This window comes from Cygnus olor, chromosome 21, assembly GCF_009769625.2.
Source record: "Cygnus olor isolate bCygOlo1 chromosome 21, bCygOlo1.pri.v2, whole genome shotgun sequence".
NCBI classification, from domain to species: domain Eukaryota; kingdom Metazoa; phylum Chordata; class Aves; order Anseriformes; family Anatidae; genus Cygnus; species Cygnus olor.
The window spans coordinates 1,423,488-1,445,514 of record NC_049189.1 but is presented as its reverse complement, the minus strand read 5'-3'; the positions used below and the strand labels follow the sequence as shown (position 1 = coordinate 1,445,514).

The 22,027-nt window shown below is 44.6% G+C and overlaps 1 protein-coding gene across 5 annotated transcripts in view; it reads left to right on the top strand.

Moving 5' to 3' along the window:
• PRDM16 (PR/SET domain 16) overlaps nt 1–22,027 on the top strand; it is a 310,444-nt gene that overhangs the window by 120,570 nt on the left and 167,847 nt on the right. For all 5 annotated transcript variants that reach the window (XM_040533380.1, XM_040533378.1, XM_040533382.1 and 2 more), the window contains one exon: nt 3,044–3,393. In XM_040533380.1, coding sequence (XP_040389314.1) covers nt 3,067–3,393 — 327 coding nt within the window. In that variant the 5' untranslated portion in view covers nt 3,044–3,066. The remainder of the gene's footprint in view (nt 1–3,043; nt 3,394–22,027) is intronic.

The following is a 22,027-nucleotide window of genomic DNA, read 5'->3' as shown; positions in this document are numbered from 1 at the left end:
CAGTTACATTGCAAACTGTGGCAGTGCTCTTACAAATGACCCTGCTCTGGGTTTGTCACTTTACTGGGGAAAAAAACCAACAATCTCCTCCCATCATAGTTACCATCGGTGTTTGCAGAGGTAGAAGTTCTGGTGAATGGCGCTTTATTCAGACAGGAGCTGCGGTGGAAGTCTGGGGGACTGACGGCTTCTCTTTGTTTAGCCTTTATTGGGAGGAGGAGAAGGATTCAGACACGATAAGCTAAGGCCTGGGGCTCGTTTTCTAGCTCCTGTTAGCAACCTGTGTGTTCTCTCCGTGGCTGTGTGTCCTGTCTGTAAGACTGCAGCAAACCGTTTCCCCTTCCATCTGTTTGTAAATTCTTTGCAGAAGGAGCTCTCTCCTAAGCAGGGCTGGCTAATCAGGCTTAATGGGAGCTTTCAGCATAGCATCACAATAATAATAATTGCATTTCATAAGTGTATGCCGAGCAGAAATGCAGCAGAATGTGGTTTGACTGTGGGAATTTCACCACATGCGAGTCCAAGGGAAAGTTGGTCAAAACCCAAAGTTTTCTTTCTCTGTGGAATTTTGTTTAAAACAAAACAAAACTTACTCATTTTGTAATCAAAAGACTTAAATTTCAAAATTTTGTATGGTCAGGAAAGCAAAGGAATTAAGGAGACAATTAATTTTGAAATTTTTGGAGTATTTGGTTATGAAAATAGGGAAATGAAATGTGTTCTTGGGATCCAAGCTCTGACATCTGCTCAGCTTTGATTCTCCGCATTTGCTGGCCGGGTGGCAGGGAGGGAAGCGTCAAAGCAGAGTGACGGCCGTCCTGGCCCGGCTGCCGATGCGCGAGCGTGGCCAAGTCTCTGCTAGGAGGACAGCTCCCGGGTCCTCGGGGAATCCTGGCTGCACAGCGGGGAACGGCTCGAGGATGCCCCGCGGGTCCTTACGGCGAGGCAGCCTTGGAGGTTTGGCCCTGGGCTGCTCCGTAAGGTGGGCGGCAGCTGGGGCAGCTCCCCGGCAGGGCTGCACCCAGCAAGGACAATTCTGCTGTGAAATCCCTGAGTGAAGCACTGTGGATCCAACAACCTGACATTTTCTGCCTTAAAGTATCTTCCTGAAAACGTCTTAGCCCAGTCCAGTTCCCTGCTCACAAAGCTTTCTTCTTTGGTTGCCCTTCAGTGCGTTCCGGTAAACCTGTCTCCGATTATTTACTTGTTTTTGGAAAGTGATGGAAGAGGAAGGGATGTTTGAAGAATATTTTTAGCTTGTACAAGCCAATATCAAACCAGAAGATGGATGCATGTTGTTACGGGTTTAGTAATGTAATTGACTTGTAATTCTCTGAAGTGTAATAATTCGTGCTTGCTAACATTGCGCTCATTTCCTAATTGTTCTGGCAAAATGAAGCTTGAAAAAGCCTTGCAGGGTTAAGGCTATTTACTCTCGGGGTTTCTGGGTTTGGCCACTTTTCCCCAAACACACACACGTGCACACCTATGCAGTTCCTTCCTATTTTCCTATTTTAATTTGATCCCCGGCCTTTTCATAGGCACGGAACTGAAGGGTGCTGCAGTCACCCTGAAGGTGCCAGGCATCAAAGGGTTGACGTGGTGTTTCTAACAGGATGTGGGTATCGAGGCTGGCTAGTGGCGTTAACTCCTCCTACTTACAATTTTGCCTTTATTCTGTAAACGTCCTGTTCAAATGTGTTTACGTATTTTTTTCCTACCGCCTGTACATCTGAAGAACTCGAGGCATGGGAAAAACAGCTGCAGCTCTGCTGATGCTTCCGTGGGAAGACCACACAAATCAGTTTTTTAAGCCTAATGTTCTGAATGGTATGAAATAAATACTTCAGGCCTGTGTTTTTAGGTGTATGGGCTTCTTTTAAACACTTAACGTTACAGTAGGTATTGGGTTGGTCTGTTTCTGTCAAGTTTATGAAATGTGGCGTGGAAAATCATCGGTTCCAGGGTGCAGCGTGCAGCTTCTCCCTCGCTTGGTCTCTGAGCGCTGTGGCACTGCTGCAAGATCCCTGTCCTGGTAGGTTGTGAGATGACCTCTGGACTGGGCTTGAGAAGAGGGTAGCTTAAAATGCTCACTCTTTAAGCACGTATGGCACGTTAGTCTTAAAATAATATTGTAAACTAGTGATGGTTTTGTTCTGCCTGAAACGGGGCATTCATCCCGGAGGTGCAGTTGGATGGGCACAGCAGCCTCTGCTGCATGGCGCGCTGAGCCCCGGCAGCCCGAGCACTGGGCAGGCGGCTCCTGGCAAGCCTGAGCAGTGAATTTGGGGCTGTCAGCTCTGCGTGCAGGGGTCTAGCTCCTACGAGGTCCGAGATACCTGTGCACGAGGTCCCTCGTGCATTGCCACGCACTCACTGTGCCTCCCAGGTGCTTTTCGTACGAGGGAAAGCCATGTGCGTGGAGCGCCGTAGGCACCTGCGATGCTCCTGAGGGTGGTTTTGTCTGGGAGCTGCTCAGAAGTGAGCAGCCGTGCCCAGAAAGCTGCCTCTTGCTGGGCTACAGCAAGCTGAAAAGTGAGCATCTGCCCTTCCCAAGCGTGCAAACACTTTTTGCTTCTGCACCATAAAAGATGAAAGGCCTTCAAACGGCTTATGCTTTGTGACTGTAGAATCTTAAGCCAAATTTTATCTGAATTACTCCTTTTCTTTCCCCTACAAAATGTGCTGAACCAGTTAAAACGGTAAATGGTTACAGCAAAGCCGGAGTGTACTTCTTCTGTGTTTGTTCCCTCTTTCCGTTACTGAAAGACAAGCATTACAGGATCCCTGACCCAGTATAACACGATAGCCTCCAACTCGCTTCCCTTCCATCCTTACGTAGCTCTAAACGTTGTGCAGCCAGTGTGGATATTCTCACCTCAGGTCCACCTGAGCTCTGTAGGTGAGGATTGCCTTTTCTCCGCCGCTGCTCCTATCCCTAAAGTGTGTGAACTAGACTTAATGAAACTTTGTCCCGAGAAGAGATTAACTGATGTTCACGTGAGTATTTCAGTGTGTTTTGTTCTGCTGTTTCCCCTTTTAGGTGACAGCGAGATTGTAAATAATATGTACGAGACCGACCCTGATCTCCTTGCTGGCGAAAGTGCAGAGGAGGAAACAGAGGACAGTATTATGTCCCCCATCCCTGTCGGACCTCCATCACCCTTTCCCACCAGCGAGGACTTCACTCCCAAGGAGGGCTCACCTTATGAAGCTCCTGTCTACATTCCTGATGACATTCCAATCCCACCAGATTTTGAACTCAGAGAATCTTCGGTCCCAGGGGCAGGGCTAGGGATTTGGGCCAAAAAGAAGATTGAAGTTGGGGAAAGATTTGGACCTTATATGACAGTACAAAGGAGCACATTAAAGGAAACAAACTTTGGATGGGAGGTAAGCGTGCTGAATGTGATAATCACATTCATTTGTCTTCTCTGCAAACTGTTCGTAAAGCTAGACTGAGTCCTGGCTGGCCTGGGGACAGAAGCAGTGACTTTGCTAATGCTGTATTTCCCCAGGTTATTTTGTATCCCAAGTTCCACTGGGTATTCAAAAAGCAGCAGAAATCCTTTAATATAGCTTCTGGGGCTACAAATATTGCTCTAGCACCATTTAAGAAGGTTGGTTTTAAATGATGTTGGGTCACTTCTTAAAGCGCTTGTCATTTTCAAATTGTGTTCAGAACTTGTCGCAATGGAAGAAATATGATTAGTCGCGTCATGTTTTGTGGTTGGGTGTGTTACCTTTGACTTCCAGTCCATGTTAGCTGTGCGGGCATTATTAACTGGTCATAGAAAAATAACATGTACCCATTAACACCCTAGATGTTCTTGAGCTCCTGTTCTGCAGCAAAGATAAAGGAATGCAAAAGTCATTTTCCTCTAAGAACTAAAAAAAAAAAAAAAAAAGGTCTTCAATAGGAAAAACAGCACTATCCCAGAATTCCTACATCTTTCTCCCTGCTTTTCTGGGATTGTCCCAGAAATTGTGTCAGTCTCCTTTACTCCCATATATTCTCAATTTGCAAATATCCATACCTGCAAGAATTAACATAAATTAAAGTGGGTTCTGGGGACAGTGAAGTGTAGCCAAAGATTTACGGTCTGTGTCTGCAGTCCTATCCCAGTGCACCTGTCCGTGGTGTGATATATAATATATAACCACTTCTCTGCTGTAGCCCTCACGTCCACCCAGCGCTACGGGACGCCTGCTCACCCGTCAGCTGGGTTAGAGAGGTTCGCCAGACCCACTCGCATGCTCTTTGATAAGCCAGCTCTGTCCCTCGAAATATGTGGCACCGTTTTACCTCCCTTTCCTGCCGCGTGAAGCACGGCGCGGTGTCAGGTCCAGCAGGCACTACCGGCGTGCGGTGGTCGGTGCTGGAGTACGGCGGTGGGAAGGAACAAGGAGGTGGGACAAGGCTGTCGGACCTCAGTGAGCAAGCCAGGAGAGCACTCACAGCAGCCTTGTTTTCTTAGAAATATGGCCCCAGAGGCCAAACTTGAGTATTAACATTGCGAATTGTCTGATTACATTTACACTCCTGATTGTGAAGCCTCAGAAATCAGTGAACAGTGAGGTTTTGCGAAGCCCGGGGAAGTAGGTCCAGATGTTTTTGTTTACTTGTGAAACGTGTCCGGAGTGCATGCGAAAGCAGAATACACTTGCCATAAAAACAAAAGTCATTCTGCTGCAGAACTCGTTCTGGTTACTTACTGGTTATTTCAAGGAGCCTGTAGGCACGGGGCACCTCGAGGTTACCTTGAGTGCCGGTCGCAGCGAGCTGCTTCTGAGGGAAAGCTCGGCCGGTTCCTCCAGGAGAGTGCAGTACTGTCTGTAGGCTGCAGCATGGGAATCGCTCCTGCACAGATGGGGGAGCTTTCTTTTTCTGAGCATAGTATTTAGAGGTGATCTTAATTTTTATTTTTATTTTAACAAAGCTTTCCTTTGAGCAAACAGCTGTCCTCCTTGGCTGCTAGAAATCAGACAAGACCCGAGTAAGGCAAAGCTTTGTTCCCTGTGACCTTGGCGTAACTTTGTCCTTGTCTTTTGTACTGCTGGTACAAGTTGGTATTTACTTTCAGGTTTTTAAGAAGTTTCCTATCTCCGTTACACACTGAATGCCTGATACAGGCCATACCCGTTCCCTGCAGTCCGCGTTGACTTTGCGATACGGTTTGGTTTTGCGGTGTACCTGAGCAAACTTCCCTTCTCCGTGGCGCGTCTCGTTTCTGCGGCACGCTTGTGTTCTCCGATGCGGCAGGAACGTTTCATACCTGAAAGGAAGGAGTATTTGTCCTCCATCAGATGTCCTCAAACACTGTCTTACACCCACCCCGACACTATTTCTTTTGACCTTGCTCGTGCTTGCAGGTACCTCTGGGAGCTTTTCCCTTCCTGGTGTGCCTGAGGGCGGTTCGGAGACGCCCGCTCAGAGCCTTCAGCATTTCACTTGGGAAAAACTGCACGAGTGCCTTGGTGCTGGGCAGGAACCCGTCATAAATGCTGCCTCTGCCTCTGTGCTGGTTTCTGAGCTGCTTCCTTTGAGCACAAGGCTCTTTGGAACAGCCTTTAAGAGATGCTCTAAGCAGCTTTCCGTGATGTGCCTTGAATGTGTTTCCGTCCTCGGTCAGGACTGAGTAGGCAGACAGTTGGCAGCAAGAGGAGAAAAGAAAAATGGAGGAATTTGTCCTCGCTCTGTAACATGTTCGCTAGGCTTTTGCCCAGTTTCTTACAAATTTTGCCTTTTGTTTCATACAATAGTGATGAATCTAACAAATCTGCTTTTGTTGTATGCCAAGAGGAATGTCCCTGATGCAGTGTGACATTATTTTTTGACAGTACATCTCTGTAATTTGTGGGTTTGACTTGACAATGACTTGAACTTACTCATAACTTCTGATTGCTGGCTTATTGACATAGTGCTGTTACTCTTGAATTGTCCATTTTATTAGTTATAGTCGTATTGTTTATTTCCGGAAAGATAATTGTTTCTTACACCCAAACTACTTCTTACTGATGGCCCTCATTTTGGTTCCTGTAGTTTATACTCTTGTGTTGCAAAAAAAAAAAAAAAAAAAAAAAAAAAAAAAAGCCCCAACCCATAATCTTAAACATTCGGGCCGTTTTTTGGTCTGTTTTTAATGATCATCAGTTTCTTAATTTTATTGGTGTTTCTGCCTTTTGCACAAAAAATTCTTGCCCTTCATCAAAGGGCAAATTGAAGGTTGGACTGGGTGACCCTAGAGGTCTTTTCCGACGGGAAGGTTTCTGTGGTTCTGGATGTGGTGTCAGGCTGACTCAGCTGAGTGCCCCTGGAGCTGGTACAGGCAAAGAACGTTTTACACCGTGTTTTCAAGTGGGCGTTCGTTACCAACGCCTCTGATTCACCAGGAGCTCTTGCTCATGTCTTTGTGCTTAAAAAGGCTCACCTGGCTCTCGAGCTCGTTCAGCATGCGAGTGTCTTCCCACCTGTAGCGGGCCCCAGGCGCTGCAGGTAGCACAGAGGGTGCAGAGCACTGCTGGGCGCTGAGCGGGCTCTGTACACGTGTATGGGAAGAGAGCTTTTTATTGCTGTGGATTCTTTAAAATTCTGTGGATTTTTTTAATTAAAGCTTAAGGATGCTGATTCAGCATATTAAAATACAATGCAAATTTTAAAATGCTTCAGTTTGTACTTGCAGTTAAGATTTATTTTGTCTGATGTCTTTAATTAAAAAATACATTTTGGACAGCTAGAAATTCTGCTGTTAAGGGCTTTGATTTCAAAATGGATCTCTGCTCTACCCGATCCATGAACACTGCAGAAATAGCTTTCTCTGTTCGAGTTCAGTGGGTCCGGGTTTGTGCGAAGGAAGATGAAACAAAACAGTGAACTGCATTTCTTCCAAGTCCTCGGGAAACATGGGCTCCTGTTTGGGGGTAGAGGCCAGCTCTTTTTTCACCTAAACTCTTTCATCCAGACCTGGCCTGATGTACAACATCTAGATTCAGTAGGCAAAATAAGAATGCTGTTTGTTGAAACTTTCTGCTTACTCATTACTTCCCCTAATAGCCTTAAAATATCATAGGGAATACAGCATGTTGTGCCTTACCTTGAAAAAAAGATGTGATATTTAAAATTATAGATGTTTTTTTTTTCCTTTAGCCAGACAGGAGTGACTGGGTTAAGACTGGGTAAATACACGGCCCGCTTTATCTGCTCCAAGCCTTTGCTATCTTGTTTCTTTCTACGGTTTTCCTCCAACATTTGCTTTGCAGGATATGTTTTCAAAAGTATTCTTGAAATTAAGCCCCACCTATTATTCAGGGACCGTTTTAACATGGCATGGCACTGCGTGATTCATTCTCATTTCATAAAAAGCAACGAGATGTGTCGGTCTTCCACCCCCCGCCCCCTCCCGGGGATGATTCAGTGAGTGCTTGTATGGGACGCTGTGCCCTGCGCTCCCTGTGCCTCGCTCCCTGCCAGTGCCGTGCTGATCGTGTTTATCTACTTTTTCTCCTTAAAAGACACCACCCAAACTAAAAGCCTTGTGATTATTTAGTGTGACGTGATTGCATTTCTGCTCTGCTCTCCTGATCCTATTACTTCCTTGCCTGCTGACACAGAACATACCATTCAGAGTACCCCGAATAAATCACAGCGTGTTTTCGCTTTATTGCCTCTGGGACCTGGAAAAAAAAAAAAAAACAACAACAAAAAAACCCAGCATAACGATTTTGGTCACTTTGTTGAGTAAATAATGATATTTATCATAGCGCTGTTTATTTTGCTAATTGAGAGAAGAGTGGGAATCACATCCTGGAGGAAAATAGAGCAGCTGAATTCTAGGGAATTTGGAAGCAATCAGATATGCTTTTAGCTCAGTTTGCTTCACAGGGCAACTGCCATTAATAAAATACAATTATTAGTTCCTTTGTTTTGATCTGTGTTTTAAGAGGGAGTATTTGCTGAAACAAAAGAGACTTCTGTAACTCTAAAGTTCTGACTCTCCTAATAACAAGGTAGGTTTCTTTTTCTACATATGAAAAATAAGTGCTTTCATTTCATACTTCAGGGTGAAGATAGAAACTGTCCCATGAAGGACAAATAACTGTGGAAAAAACAAGAGCCGGCAGCTAAGGATGCAGCAGGCATTCTTGGCTCCACATCTGGGCCAGTGGAAAACTGCTGGTTGTGAACACGCTTCATAGTGTCAGCGCTGCACGGTAGTTCCACCTTCTTGTTCCCACAAAGTACAATACTTAAATTTGCTGTGGAGCTCTGCTTTATTTTTGTTTGCATTTACAAATGGTCATAAATGCCAAGGAAATTTTACTTCACAGGACTGGCATTGGTTGCTGAGAGAATTATATTGCATTTCTGTGAGTCTCATTAAAATAGGAAGGAGACTCTAAACATTCTTCTAAATGTGATGGTTTTGTCGTGCTTCCCAGTTAAAAGAGCTCCCAGTCCAAATTCCCTTGTTTCACCTTAAAAGCTGATACAGCTTGTTAAAAAAGCACGTCCTCGTCTGTCCTGTTTTGAAAGAAAAGATGCTAAAAGAGGAAGATGAGTCCTTTAGATGAGCAGAGAAATCTCAAAACCTCTTTGTACTCATCCCTTGGTAATGTTTCTTAACTTTTAGACTGAAAGGATGTGATGACATTTCCCTGTAGTTTTTCTTCATGTGTCTTCTGATTCATTCATTTTCTCTGGCCTCTGCCTTTCCCTTTGGCTTGAGAGTAATGTTAGGATAGCAGCCTCTGTCGCTGCGGGAAGGGGCGTAGGAACTGCTGCTCTCAGCCCACAGCTGAAGCTCTTGCAGGGAGCGAGCAGTGTTGGAAATCGCTGCAGAGCGGTGTGTGGCCATTCCCGGGTGGAGCATGGTACCTGTGCGCAAAGCGTTTCCCATAAAAGGTTGCTTCACAATTTCTCCAAGTTCTCTTTGGCTAGAAGAATTCTGACAGAGCAGGAATCTCCGGGTTCATCTGGTGAACAGAGCGTGAGAGCACCCTGGGACTGAGAGCTGCTAACAGCTGGCCACTCGTCATCGTTACTCGGTAGTTAGAATTTAATATAAATGCATTAAAAAACTGCAGATGAACTTTTGCTTTAGCCTGAAACGTGGCACAAGGGGGGGGAATGAATCTCAAGGAGGAAAAAGAACTTACTGCACTCTGAGTATTCTAAATATTGTGCAGTTTTGGGCCAAAAAAAGTCGCTCAGCTTTGCATGCCCTGGATCCTGTCCCCTTCCCAGAGAAGAAGCGTGGTGAGAACATTGGCACTTTATTTTTCTCCCCCCATCTGGCCTTTGTTCTGGTGTTGAGTGACCAGCACGAGGAAGGGGAAGAGTCGGCCTCCAGGTCCTGTCGATTGTTAGGCTGTTTCCTACAGCTGGCACTAAACCCACGCCAGTGGGCACGCTTCTGGCCTCCGGGTCAGGGAGGAGAAGCAGCAACAAAAAGCCCGAGGGGGTTGGGGGGGGGCACTTCTTGTATCAAAGGCAAAACCCCGTTCCCTGCAGTTGAATCTGCTGGGGGGGGGGGGTGTCCTTCAATTTTAGTGGCGGATAAAAATGAAAAAAGCGTCTAATGATACCCAAGTGAAAGGACTGAAATTTGTACCATTTTTTGATGTTTCACCAGATGCTTCAATGTCGGGGTTAAAAGAGTAAGTCTTTTTTAGGTCCAAGAATGCCAAGATATCCTGCTCTATCTTAGGCACTTCTCTAAAACATGGGTATATAAGGAATTAAGAAAAAAGCAAGAAGAGACAGGGAAAGGGAATGACTAAGAATACCTCCTGATATTTCTCCTTTATTTCCATAAGGGGTAATAACTCATGAGCAATCCGGCAGAGGGCACTTTCTTTAAATAGAACATTCTGATTCACAAGCAGAAAAAGGAAATAAATATTTTCTTTTCGTCTTCGAGAGACATCCATGAATACCAGCTTCTGAAACAGTATTTTATCATCCACACTTAAAAAAAAAAAAAAAAAAAAAAAAAAGAATGAAAGGGAAAAGAAGAAAGGAGAAAGAAAATCCCACAAATAACTCAATGTAGACCGCAGGATTTGAAAAACAGCTCTTTTCGTTGTCAGAAGACTTGCAGAGTACAGGATGCTCATTTCTTTCTCTGGAATGCTAACCTTCGTAGAAATCCCACCTTTATTTTGTCCTCTCCCAGAAATGCCTGGCCGGCGGAGCATTGGAACACAGTAAGCTTTTGTAGAGGGAATAGGCAATAAGTTAGAATTAAACCGTAAACATACGTGGGACTTGGAGGAGGTGTCATTCCACACACTGTTCGCATTGCGGTTTCAGAAGGTGGAAGCAGTGCAAAGGGTCTCGCTCTGCAGTTCCTGGCTGCTTCTGCGTGGCCATCGGGGATGCGTTTGCTGTCGAAGGAGACCGTGCTGGTGCCGTGCACTAGTGGGCAACGCTGGCACGCTGCTGGGCATCGCGGACCCCGCACGGCTCGTGGGGTGGTAGCCCAGGCTCGCTGCTGAGCTTGTGTCTGTGCCACTGCACCGCTCCTGCTTGCACGCACCGCTTGTATTTGCCCCTTACTGCATGGAGGGACCCTTACTGCTAAACATTTTGGGTGTTCACCCTGTTATTCTCCAGCAGTCCGTTTCCTGTGCAGCTCATCCCTGGTCCCTGAGTTCCAGTAACCTCTGTGGTAAGGCACTAGAGAAAGTCATCAGGCACCTTCGAGTCAAGGCTTAAGCACGGGTTCGGACTCCAAAGGTTTGTGACGTGAGTGAACCTTGTTTGAGGTCCTGGTGAATCGTGGAGTCTGCAGGTTTTAAGTTAAATTTCTTTTCCTCAATCTGTACGATGCAAGAAGTGGAGTAACAACAGCAGATTTTCCAGAGGAAAATGTTAATTGCTTTCATAGAAAGGGGAAATCACGTTCCCTGCATAATTTGGCACTGTCCTTCTCTTCCCATAGCAAATATGGAGCAGCACCGCAGATTTGAACTGCTAAATATAGCAACTCTTACTTTGTGGGATTTTAGCACTTCTCACACTTTGGCACTTAGGTTGCTTCTTATTTGGCTCCAGAAATGCAAAGGATTTATGTTGTTGTATATGGAGATGAAAGTGAAAAGTTGGGTCTATTGCTTTTTCTCCAGCAGTGGGACATAGTTGGGTCTTTGTTCCTCACCTGTTAGCATGTCAGTTAATTATTCATCCCTTCCACTTTTTGTTTATTTCATCAGAGCAAAGTAGTGGGACCTCTGCAAAATGAGACAGTCCTTGTACTGAAAGTTTACAGCTTTGAAAAACACGGGCTGTTTATCCAAGGAAGGCGTGAAGCTAATTTCGAGTCCCATTTAGCAGCATTAACGAAGAAGTATGTCTGCAGGAGGATGGCCGGTGGTTGGACGCGGTGGGGAATTGGGCAGCCGGAGTGGAAGGAGTGTTTCTGGGCAGAGGGGAGTCTTTGGAAAGTTTCCTACTGGTCCTGTGCCTGGTTTCTCAGCTCGTGGCTAAGGCCAGCTGCTCTGCGAAGCGTCCTTGTGGAATATCCACCTCGAGTCACTCGTGCATCGCTCTTCATTTCCTGGTTCTCGCTGTCCTCTCTGAAAGTAAACAGATAACGAGATCATTTGGGGCACAGGCCTAAGTGGAAGCTGGTTAGCTTAATCGGGTTCCAGACTGGTAGCAGTGCGCTGCGACCATTTGATGTGTTTGCATTGATCAGAGACATGCACATTCAAGTGGGATGTGTAAATAAAGGAGAGGCATCTGTCTCACAAGGAAAGTCGATTTGTGTACACATGGGGAAGCACAGACCAGAGAGTGGTTCGTCAGAACTTGCCATCACTTACCTCTCTGCCTCAGAAACGCACAAAATGTGCTGAAAAAAATGAAAGTGCTGCTCGGTGAAGGGTGCGCTCAGCCAGGTGTCCTGCTCACGCACACTCCTCGGTGGGGCTTATTTAGGCCGCTCCTGGCAGCACGTCGCTATTGAAGTAAATCTCCTGTAGCTCCTGGAAGCAGTGTAACGTATAATAACTGATGCAGTGGTTCAGAAGCCCTGATCTTTAACAAATACCTTTGTTTAATGTATTCCATAACCTTCCTGGTATAGAGGCTGCGGTTCCCAGCCCGCTTGCGCCTGTGTTTGCACTGCGACGGGTCATTCAGCACACAGGAGTGGGTATTTTCTTCCTTTTGATCTGATTAGTGAGCAGTATGTTTCTTCGCTTTCAGATAATGCCTGGGCAAGTCATTGCTTTAATTGTACATCTTATTGTGCCATCCCTGTTCAATCATGTTCAAAAATACCTACATTTCACCCTTGTCCCCCCACCTCCCTTTTCCCATTTAGATCTCACTGAAGTCCATTCTACCTTATCAGCACAGTAATTTCATGAGCAGAGCTAGGATTTCTGCCGTTTAGGCCCCGGCCATTGTCTGTCGCAGCTGCAGTCAAGATAAACCCTCACCCAGAACAAAGTTGGAATGACCTTTTACAAGCAGAATCTGCCTTGTTTCCCTCCAGACTAATTTATCAGCCTTCATTTCAGCCCAGTCTCTCAGCAGAGGCCTGAAAGAACATTACAGAGAGCATGAATGAACAGGGGGATTAAGATGCTTGGCTAGTCCCTCTTTTTCATCAGACACCTTCTGGATTTGCTGAGATGTAAGCTGTAAATGACCGTAAGTGGTGAACTGCCTTAAACTTGGAGTAAGGGGAAGGGAAGGGGCGGGGGGGAAATCCCGAAAGCCAAATGTTTGGAAGAGAAGAGCGATGTGGGGAACTGGATAAACTTCCTACCCTGAGCTCCCCGTCCCGGGGGTGTTGTGCCAGAGGCTCGGTGCGACGAGGAGCTCTGTCCCTGGGGAGCGCTGTCCCCAGGGAGCACACCACAGACCCCATCAGGGCCGAGCAGGGCTCCAGATGCTCAGAGCAGCCAAGGAGGGCTTTCCACGAGCTGAAATCAAGTTTATCGATTTGAAGCAAATATTAAAAAACCAGGTTACATCTCTATACGTACTGAAAGTATTCCTGTGCAGCAGAGCAGCAAAAGTGTTACTGGGAGCATGATTTTAACGCTGCAAGAAGCGTTTTGTTTTGTTTTGTTTTGTTTTTTCTTTTAAAGGTGAACTTGGCAAGCGTAGAAGAGCCCTGTATGAAATAAAAGATCCTCTTGTAGCTGACAACAGCCGTAGTCCGAGGGACTTGCTGTGAGGAGGGGAGTAAATGTTTGTCTCCTGAAGGAGGGGGGAGTTGTCGACCATGGTGTGGGTGAATATCCTGCTGTACAACACCGGCAGCTGCTAGCGGCAGTGGGGTTGGAAAGTTCCACCCCTAACGCCATAAGGCATCAGATTTTTTTAGTGCTTCCACCTTTTAGCTTTCTTCATCTTTTATTTAATGAAACAAGGAGCTGATAAACAACTCAAACATCATTGTTAACGCACAGGTCGCTCGGTTGAGAGGAGGGAAAAATCCTCGTCTGGAAAACTTTGTGAAGCATTGTGGTGAATTACTTTAATTGAGTTGAGCTGAAAGCTTTAGCAAGGGAAGAATTAAGTACAGCTCCAGTGACGTAGCCTGCGGTGTTGGCGGTGGTGGTTATTACCTGGCCCTGTGCAGCAGGGCTGGCGTGTGCGCTGCCGCGGGACTGCTGTGACGGCCAAGCAGCAGAGGCGTCCTGTGCAAAAATGTAACGTGTGGACATTTGGGGCTTTCGGACTGTTATTTGAACTGTTTGGTATATCTGGCCTATAGGTGGAAAAGAAGGAAGAGGCGAAGGATGGAATCGCAGGTGGAGGGGGTGGGAGGGGGACTGTGGAGCAGTCAAGTGAGCGGCAGGGCAGAAATACTCTGAAGAAACATCTTGTGACAAGTGCTTGCAAACAGCAACCACAAGATGTATAGAAACTGGCTTCAGATAAAGGACCAATGCTGTGAAATTATTTTAAGGTTACGAGGAGTCCAGCCTAGGCACTGGACAAGCTGGGCATTTTGGCTATGAGAATTTGGACCTTCCTGTGTCCACACGTACCTGTAAATCCCACCGCAGGCATTGACATTTTCCTTTCTGAGCAAAAAAAGCCCTTGAAATGCAGTGCCTTGTGATTATAACAAAAAAAAAAAAAAAACAACAACTAGACTTTTATAAACCTTTGGAAGACTTCTGATTTAATTTAGATATTTGGGTGAAAGTTCAGGCTGTGATTTCTTTATATCTTCTGTGTTGCTAATCCAGAATGTATTTGTGCTTTTGCAGTCCTTTAGCTAGTAACATGGAAGTCGTAGTTTTAGAGTTGATGCAATCTGTTTTGCACTCAGCAGTGGTTGTGTTTAATCTTGTATTGAAAGAGGTTAATAATGCAAAAGTACTTCACTGTTACAAAGCTTGCACCCTGTCCTGTATTTAGGTGCGTTCAAAGAAAAGGTGCGTGCGTCTCATCTCTTAAATATCAACTACAGCACGCTTCTAAATACTGATTTGCAGACGCTTCCACTCTCAGAAGTGTCTTTTGCTATTCATAAGTGCTTATATCATATCAGAAAATGAATTTCAGCAGTGTGGAAGAGAGATAAAAAGCTGCCTTTCTGGAGACTTGTTGAGGCAAAATGCAGATACTTTAAACAGGGCAGGCTGCTTGTGGCTCTTGTCCAGTTCCCTGGGAAATGAACAGAGAGAAGCTTAATTTCTTGTAGTCCACTGCAGCTGTGCTTAGGCTTTAATAAGCACGCAAACTTCGCAAACAACCGAAAAAAAAAAAAAAGGGGGAGAAATTAAATGATTCTGGGTAGCAACAAATGACATAAAGGGAAGAGTTGTGGGGTCAAAGGACTAAAACACAGAGCACACCAAGCGGTGCTCCCAGGTACGGGGGATGCTGCCCCTCTAAGGCCTCTGCCCATCCTGTGTCCTTAGGAAGATGCAAGTCTTCCCCTCCACTCCCTGCACCTGGAGAGGTGCGAGGTGGAGTGAGGGGAGGAGAGAGGAAATTTCTTCTGTCGTCCTGTTCTGCGATCCTGGTCCTTTGGCTATATGAACTGTACCAGTTTATGATGCTTCCGAAGTTACTCGTTCATTTCTATTTACTTTCTGATGTTGATGTGCAGCTTGCACCTCCCAAACCGTTGTTTCTGCAAGAGATGTTATTTAGTGAGATTTAAACCTATAAAAACATAGTGGGGTTGATATTGCTGGTAAGTTGGGAGTCTTCTCCTCTTTTTCAGAATTGATTCATTTTGTAAAGGGCTTGTGCCTGCGATACGTATCAGTAAATGCATGTGTAAATTCACTGCTCACTACAAGCTGTAATTGGCAAGAGGAGGAATATAGCGAATTCAGAACGTGGCTGATAAAATACTGATACTGTATCTTTTAATTTATTACCTGTATTATCCACACGCTACGTTTTCCACTCTGTTCTCTCTCCTTCACGAGTTGTGTTTTCACTAGACTGGCATTTTCCTACTCTGATGAATTAACTGTCAATTGAAGTTAGTGAGATAAATCAAAACAAATGGACACGCTGCTCCATATTGACTTTCTCACTGCCTGATTCCGAAAACCACTTTGAGCGCCGTGCTGCTATTATGCTCACTTGGTTCTAAGCAAATGTACGAGAAAGAAGGAACTGGGGGAGGTAGGTGTTTAACAGCCATCAATTACATTTTCACTATCTTTGTTTCATCTAGGATCTTGTCAACAGTGAGATTTGTGCCATTTACCTCAAAAGAAGACACTTGGCATTGCATAAGGAAATGAAATGTTAAATGGCTTTCGGGAAACATACATTAAAGTCTGAGGCTTTTAAAGCGTGGTCTTAATCTGTTAGAAAAGTGGTTTTTTGGAATAACTGCAGCAGTTTAAATAAAAAGGAGAGCATTTTTGTCAGACCCAGCACAGGCTGTGTGCAGGACACTCCCCGTAACAGCGAGTGAGTCTCCAGTGTGAATCCAGGTGGGGTTTGCCAGCAGTTGGGAATTTTCTGTACGTAATTAGATACTGGGTAGGGGGCTTCACCATGTCAAAGTCTTGGCTTGTCTCCCAAGACAGGAGAATCATTTCTGGCCTGATTTATTCTGCTTGCACAAGTAGATGAGTGATGATCAGGTATCTGATGACTAGGATTATCTGTGTCCCTAATTAGGGAAAACAGTGCTGAAGGAATCAGTAAAACAGACCTGAAGTACGGACGTGTTTGACAGTTACCTCTTGCAGCCATGGTCAAACTTCCAGAGTAAAGAGCACACGGGTGCACGGGCGCAGGCATTCCTTCTCATCACCAGGGCTGGAACTCTGTGATAGAGAAGTGACGGATTGTTTCTAAATGTGAGAATAGAAAATCCATCTCCGCGTCCTCAGCAGTGCTACTGCAGGGCCGCGTGTATCAAATACCAGCCATACCTCTGGCTGACCTCAGTTACTCTGCATGGTTTCAGCAGGAAGAACAAGCATATGCCTGTCATACAGCAAGTGTTGAAATTCCTTTGTTATTTGTTTACTTGTATCTTAAACATCTGCGCCTTAATACTTGGCTTCGAAATGCATTCTAGATGAGCCAGATTATGTTTTCACAGCTATCTCCTGATTGCGTGTTATGTCTTCCTGCGTAACCAGCACCACGTTTAGCAAATAAATTTAACGCCTTCTCACCTGGAAGGGATCTTATAAACTTTAATTCAAGAAGTAAAAGGTTAAAAAAAAAAATGTATGTGCGGAGGAATGGACGGTGGAAAGGGGTAAAGCCTCTCAGCAGTAGGTTAATTGGAGAGTGGAATACCAGTGTAGATGGGAGCACATAGTTTCCTTGGACAATGTGCTAAAGAAGTGGGAGCTGGGAAGGACCAGCTGGGATTGTTAGTGAATTAGCTGAAGTCAGAAACCACTGAATGGAGCAAAGAAGTAAAGGGGAAATGAAGGTTAGGGTATAATTCAGTCTAAATTAGGTGGGCCATTCACAATGCATAAAAGGGCTCTGAGCTTCCTTTCTAGGGGAAAATGGGTAGGAAAGCTCACTTTTATTTGGATGCGGGTTGAGTGGTTGATTTTAAGAATGTGCATACCTAGAGCCTGCTTTTTGGAAGTGCATTATCCCACATGAGTTTGGAGGAAGCATTGAAAATGCCATGAGCCTGAAAGACAACAGATTTAATAAGACAGAATCGCAAGCATTATACTGCAGAAGCATGTAACTTTAATCTCTTAGGAACTGAAACAAATTCACTTACTCAATCTTTGCTTGCCTGTTGTTAACGATGAAAACTCCGTATCTGATCGCTTCTGAACCCTGGGTGCTTGCAAGCCACTCTGCCTTTGGCCTGTCTCTACTCGTTACTTTTGAAGAAATTATGGCATTTGTGTACTTTTATTAATTTCTAAGTTTTGTTTCTAAATGGCTGTGCCGTGGAAGGTGATGCTGCAGTCAGAGCAAACACGCTTGGAGGAAAGTATTTGTTCTACCTTAAATTACGAAACCTTCGGAGAGCCACTCTCTCTCTTTTCCTGGGAGGAGAGAAGGAAAACGGGTAGGAGAAAGAAAATGTAAACTGGTATTGTAGTTGGCCTGCTTTATTTATTTATTTTAAGTAGGGAGAGTCTTGAATGAGTCTTGGAAAGCCAGCTTTCACTTCAGTCAAGCTAGAAATGAAAACAAAGAACAAATCCCTTGTTTCTCTGGTGGAGTCACGTTTACGTCTGCGAGTACCTTACCAAAGCATTTTATTTGTCAGATATTGTACTTCTGTAGCACACGCAGCTTTGTGCCGTATACTTCTTGTGTGTGTCGCTGAGATCAGCAAAGCAGAATTGACAATTGAAGTCAGCGTTGTCATTGTTCAAAGGATGTTTCGTTAGGTTTAATGAACTTCTGGTGTTAGTTACAAGATCTGTAGTTTTCCAGTCTTGGTAGTTCACCGGTGTGAACGAAGGCTGTGTAGGCTGCCTTTCACTTTGCTGGCTTACATTTAGCACAAGGTAGGCAAAGCTTGCTGGGCTAGCTGCAGCACGAGGGATTGGTGGTCAGTGGCTCTGGTTTGGGTGCCAGCACTGCGAGGTATGGGGGGGCTCCAGACATGGTGGGGCATCAAGAATTGGTGGGAGAGGAGCGCTCAGCTCTACTAATTACATAAATTTATTGCATTATTACTTAATTTCAAGTGGCACCTGGTCCAGTTTAAGGCACCGAACATGCAAGGGGACCTGTAACTCCATAAAATCTCCTGAAATGAAGCAAAATTAGAAACAAAGGCAATAAACATTGATTTGTTATTAGGAAGTGGCAAGTCTGAAAGCCTCCGTGGTATTTATTGATATAAATCTGTGGAGGTTAACTTGTGGCCTCACCACAAGCAGCAGAGGCTGTGATGAATGAGAGCTGCCAGACGCGAGCAGTCGGCTGCCGGCGCCGCTGCTGCGCTCACGGCCACGCGCAATCAGCGCCCGGTGCAGCATCCATTTTCTGCACCAAAATCCTGAAGGAAGAAGCGGATTTGCAGCAACCTTGCGGATCAACAAATGTTGGCTCTTTGAAATGTTTTTATCCAGTTTATTTGAAAGCCGAGGGCTTCTCGCAGCAGGCTGCAGTGAGAACCTTGTGCTTGTCAGAGCTGCGCCAGGCCTCTCCTGACCCACGTGTGTAATTAGCAGGTACATAATCTCTGGGGTCCCCGCTGCCTGCTTCAGTTCACTCATCTGTTGAATCACATCTTTGGAGCAGGGGTAAAAACAAGCGACATACCAGAATGGGTATGCAGGGTGTACACTTCGTACAGGAACACGGAGTTAAATGTGAAGAAAGTTTGTGGTTACAGATGTGTTTTTCCTTTTCCTGTTAAACAATATATCTTTTTAATGATGTTTATCTGTGGTGCATTGCTTTCTAATTTGATGGGAAGAGTTTTGCTGCATCCCTACTGGTGTTGTGCCATTAGATTTCTGTGTAGGTGTTCCAACTCGCCCTCCATTTGCCTGCTATCCTCCAGAAATGTCCATCTGATGACAATAATTCCCCATTTTTCAACTTTGTAGATATCTGAAGCTTCCTTGGAGCTCATTGTGATACAGAGCCCTGATCTGTATGTTGTCTGTGAGTGCAAAGTGATGGTAATTTCTACTGAAGTGGTCTTCGTGGCTGTGCAGAGCTTACCCAAGTTGTGGGGAGGTGATGCCAAGCTTCTCTTCAGCAGTCTGGGTGATGCTAGATGTTGTGTGCGTCACAGACCTACCTGCGGAGACATTATGCTGGATCCTTGATAAACCAAACCGCCTGCTTGTTGGTATTCTGGTTTTATCAGAGTTAAAATGCTTAACGGGGAACATGCTCCTTGGGCAGTTTTGTCAGCGTGCAGCTCCTGCGGTGCTGTGGCTGGAGGTGGAACTTGTTTTCCCCCCGTGCTGTACCTGACACAGCCTGGACTCGTTTCTGTGTTCACTCTAAAGGCTTATGTCAAGCCCAGTCAATTTAAATGAGATTCAGAACTGGAATGGCAATAAGTGTTCAATCAAAGTATTTGATAAATCACTTAAACAATCTTGCAGATTGCAAATTCTGTAAATGCAAGTTCTGCACTTATTCAAAACTAGTGAATGTGACAAGAGTAAGAGACAGCAAAGTCAAAACAGCAGGAAGAAAAACTCAGATTCTTTGATGAGATTAAAATACCAGCAATTTAAGTGGCAAGCAGGTAGGACTGTGCTGCTCGTGTAGCTTTCCAGCCAATACTTGAGCATTTACATGGAGAATATACAGATGGGATAAAGAAGAGAAGGCTGATTTGATGATTACAGCATAATTTTACCTTTACTTCAGGGTATGTGTGTTTTCCTTAATATCTTGAATGGCATAATTTAGACGGTCAGGAAAGTTTTCTCTCTTATTAAATGGAATGGCAAGTGACTGTAAAAGTAGGAGAGGAGAAATCTCAACAAACCCCAGATTGCTTTGAATGCTAAACAATTTCTCTCCGGTTAGTCAGACCGTAGCTGAGCTTCCTCAGGGGGCATTTACTCTGATAAGTGTCTTCGCGTGAAAGGTGAAAGCAAAGCAAAATGTTAAAACAAACTCTTTGGCTTGACTTTAAACTGGTTTGCTACCTACTGCAGCAATGAATGTGTCAAACTTTGTATTTAACGATTTCTTTTTGTCTACAATTCTGATCATCTCAAAGAAGGATGGAAGAAATTAAAGCAAATCAAAGGGTTTTTTTTGAGTAACTTCCAGAATGAAAACTTGTGCTTTCTTCTTTAACTTTTCCTATTATTACTGAAAGAAGATTACCAATTAGGACAGGAGAGAAATGCACTTACTGTCAGTACCAACATAAAGGCAAGAAGCAAGGTTTGAAATCAGGGTTTTCGTGTTTACCGGGAGGAAAATGAAAAATTGCATCAGTTTAGACTGTAGCTGATGTTCAGCATTCTGTTGGGCTTTGGTTCGATGTTCCCTTGTCTTTGTCCCTAGTTGTAATACTATGCGTGTTTTTATTAAGACCCTGATCCCAACCTTTCGTGTACGGTGTTCTCTACTTGCTTCTATTGTTAATATAGTTCTTATGAGCAGAAATGAGGAGTTAGATCACTTTTCGTAACGATTACCATAGGAGCCAGGTGACCTGAAGTTTGGTCTGGTCTCCTCCCAGGCATTTATTCCGTGGACATCTGCAAGGGACTGATCTCTTTGTCTCCTTTTCCCCACCTGTCCTACCACAGACATGAAATGTTTTAACTGGTGCTTAAGACGTGCATTCTGAAAAAATGTGCATTTATTTTCAGGCAGCCTGAGTGCTGATTCATGGAAGTTTTTAAGGACTTTGAAATTCTCAAATGAAAACTAAAATTGCAGCACATTACATGGGATAATGTTTTGTGTTCTGCGGTGAAGTTGGACAGATTTGCATTATGCTAGACTTACATACATACGTATATACACGTACACGTGTAAATATGGTATATCCCCCCAAACACAAAAATGCTAAATGGGCCCTAGAGTTCTTTTCCATCACCTCTGTGAGAGGCTTGGCATCGCTGGTCCTGAGAATGTTTCAGGCAATTCTCTCTTAGTTAAGCTAGTTTTCCAAATTCATCCAAATAAAAATGATTGTAATAAATTAGTAAAGATTCACATTCTAAACCAGTAGCTACTGAAATGCCTTATTCTACTGACGTAAAGTTAGTAATTTTGAAAGGGCAATAAAATCTTAACAAATGTGTATACAATCATTAGAATTGTTTCCCCTTAAGTTGAAACATTTTTTTTGCCCTTTAAAAACAGTTTTTGAAACTTGCCAGCTCTCATTATTCTTTCTCCCACAGAATGCATGTTTTGCACATTGAACACGTCATAGTTGATGGAAATCAGCAGTTGTAAGGATTCTTATAAAACTGCACATAGCGTGCAAGGTGGAATTATCTTAAAATCTTGATTTGCTCGCATGATGCCGGTGCCTTTATTTTCTGGTATGTCTGTGGCTCTGTCTAGCAGATTTGGAGAGGTTAAGCTCTGTGTGTGCGTGCAAGCGTGTGTGTGCGTGCGTCTGTTGTTCCTTTCTTCTTGAAATGCTTCACCACAGTAGGCAAAATGGATGAAACATAGAAAAAGAGAGACAATAAATAGTTTCCTAACCTGGCTTGGATAATAGAGAAAGTTCGTTAGATTTATTAATCCTCATTTTCCTTTGGACTGTCAGGCTTAGAGTGACAGTAAAAAAGCTTGTGACGACTTTGGCTAATTTGCACTCCATTCACTTTCTCATGAAAACCCATCAGGATGACTGAAGAACTGCTCTGCAATTGACCTTATTCAATGGCAGAGTGATATACTGGGAAACAGGCCAGTTTTTACAATGCCGAAAAGAGCAAATTGGACGGAATCTTTGTTCCTCTCTTTTTTTCTCTTTCCTTTTTATGCCAGTCTTGCTCTAGTTAAGCTCTCTCATTTGTTCCAGCAGTAGCTCTAGGGCTCAGGTCACCCTCTGTGGCTGCCATTGCAGGTGATCACCGCGCTGCTTGTCTGCGGTGCGGAGGCAGAGGAGAGAGAAAGGGAGACGCTGGAGGA